The following is a 2537-nucleotide window of genomic DNA, read 5'->3' as shown; positions in this document are numbered from 1 at the left end:
GGGTGTTGAGTATATGATTATTAGGAAGTATATAGGATAGAGTAGGATTTGGTCCTGCCTTGTTTTGTACTCCAAGTTGGTCATTGTACTCCTATATATATGGCACGAGGCTCAAGCAATACAATCCATCAATAATTCCACCAATCCTCTCTATTCCCTTCTAACAGGGGCTACCCTTCCTCTCTCCTCATCGCGTACCGGGGGAAACCCTTGGCAACAACATCGTCATCATCGCGTCCCTTCTTGGAGGTGTTGATTGGTACAGGCGCTTCGGAGTCTAGGAGCTTGGTGGGAGATCTCCGGTGGGCGCAGTGGTCTCAAGGCTTCTTCGTTTTGGTCGATCCGCCGTTGTTGGCATTTATTTTCTTTGTATTTTCTTTTTCGGTTGTTTTAGGCGTGTCTGTGCTGCTTTCACCTCAGCATCTATTGTTGGTTGTATCAGTTGGTTGCTTTGTAGTACAAAGTGAAAACCTTTTTTCGGATATGATGCTAATTTATTACTACGGCAGGTTGACATCAGTAGAGACATCGAGAACAAGGCTTATAAAACTCCAAACTTTTTCTCCCATCTGTTATATATACATGCATTCATGGCTCGAAAAACAAAAGTTCTTGCTAGCTGTTGGTCCTCGATCAGCAAGCCATCCACATGGAGATGGAGCTAAGCGCAGCCACCCTGCTTCTCTCTCTCGCCGTCGTCTCACTGGTGGTCCTTTGTGTCCTCCTTGCTTAGCCGTAAATCTTCGGCAAGTTCCAAGAAGAGGCGGCCTCCAGGTCCATGGTGTCTCCCCTTGATCGGCAACCTCCTCCACCTCTTCACCTCCCAGCCACAGGCAGCGCTACGGGGCCTGGCCCAGAAGCACGGCCCGGTGATGTCCCTGCGGCTGGGCCAAATCAACGCCGTCGTCATCTCCTCGCCTGCGGCGGCGCAGGAGGTGCTCCGGGACAAGGACCTTACCTTCGCGTCGCGGCCGAACCTGCTCACCGCGGAAATCATCCTCTACGGGAGCATGGACATCGCCTTCGCGCCGTACGGGGCGTACTGGAGGACGCTGCGCAAGCTCTGCATGATGGAGCTCCTCGGCGCGCACAAGGTGCGGCAGCTCGCGTCCGTCCGGGATGGCGAGACCCGTTCCCTCGTGAGGAAGGTCGACGCCGCGGGCCGAGGTGGCCAGCCAGTCAACCTCGGAAGTCTGCTCTGCTCGTGCTCGATTGGGATCACCGGAAAGGCGACGTTTGGGCAGCTGTGTGGCACGGAGCTTCAGGAACAGTACATGCCGGTCATCGAGGTGGCTGTGAAAGAAGGCGCGGGGTTCAGCGCCAGGGACCTCTTCCCGTCTCTGTGGTTCGTGGACGTCGCCACTGGGCTGACACGCCGGCGGTGGCGAACGCGCCGTCAGCTGGACGCCATATTTGACAAGATGATCGGCGAGTGCGAGGCACAGCGAGCGGCGACCAAGACCATCGGAGATGATGAAGAAGAAGAGCACCTCCTGAGCGCCTTGCTTAGGATCAAGGACGAGGGCAAGCTGGAGGTCCCCATCAGTATGACAAGCATCAAAGCAATCTTATTTGTAAGCAGCAACCTCTCCAAATTATTAAATCATATAATATGTCCGGCGGGCCTCTTACCTTGTTTAATAATTTGATTCATGGCTGCATGTTGGTGGTATTTTTAGGACATGCTCACCGGAGGAACGGAGACAACGTCGTCAGCCGCTGAGTGGATCATGTCGGAGCTCATGAGGAACCCCGAGGCGCTGGCCAAAGCACAGGCTGAGGTTCGGCAAGCACTGGATGGCAAGAGCCCGCAGGAGCATGAGGGCCTCATGGACAAGCTACGGTACACAAGGATGGTCATCAAGGAGGGCCTCAGGCTGAACCCAGTGCTGCCGCTCCTTCTCCCCCGACTCTGCCGAGAGACCTGCAACGTCGGCGGGTTCGAGGTCGCCAAGGGCACCACGGTCATCGTCAACGCTTGGGCGATGGCGCGGAGCCCCGAGCATTGGCCCGACGCGGAGGAGTTCCGGCCGGAGAGGTTCGACGGTGGCGCGGTAGACTTCAAAGGCGGTTTGCAGTTGGAGTACCTCCCGTTCGGTAGCGGAAGGAGGATGTGTCCCGGAGATACCTTCGGGCTCGCCGTGCTGGAGCTCATCATGGCACGGCTTATCTACTACTTTGACTGGAGCCTCCCCGATGGGATGCGGCCGGATGAGCTCGACATGGACATGATCGTCGGCACGACGGCAAGGAGAAAGAACCAGCTTCGTCTATTAGCATCGCCGTGCAAGGAGCTCCCAGTGGAAATCTGAAGATCGCGCACCCCATTCATCCTTGTATTTGTATGCTACTTCCTGTTCGTGGTTAACTTTCGGGCTTGTGTTATATATTAGGGATCGCCTAGAACTCAGCTGACTGAGACGTAATTTGGTCTCAGTCAGCTGACGTCAGCTGACGCGTCCCTCAGCCACCCGCTCGTTTCCATCGTCGTCTGGTTAGTTTTTCTGGGCTGGACGACATCCTTGTGGGCTGTCTAT

The 2537-nt window shown here is 55.4% G+C and overlaps 1 protein-coding gene across 1 annotated transcript; it reads left to right on the top strand.

Moving 5' to 3' along the window:
- The first annotated feature begins 797 nt into the window (after positions 1-797).
- LOC123100267 (cytochrome P450 CYP99A1-like) lies at positions 798-2312 on the top strand. The gene is made up of 2 exons (XM_044522216.1): positions 798-1574; positions 1680-2312. Exons 1-2 carry the CDS (start codon positions 873-875, stop codon positions 2310-2312), a joined length of 1335 nt encoding a protein of 444 aa, XP_044378151.1. The 5' UTR covers positions 798-872.
- The last annotated feature ends 225 nt before the right edge of the window (positions 2313-2537 follow it).

This window comes from Triticum aestivum, chromosome 4D, assembly GCF_018294505.1.
Source record: "Triticum aestivum cultivar Chinese Spring chromosome 4D, IWGSC CS RefSeq v2.1, whole genome shotgun sequence".
NCBI lineage: Eukaryota > Viridiplantae > Streptophyta > Magnoliopsida > Poales > Poaceae > Triticum > Triticum aestivum.
The sequence above is the reverse complement of the archived record's forward strand: the minus strand, read 5'-3'. Positions and strand labels throughout refer to the sequence as shown.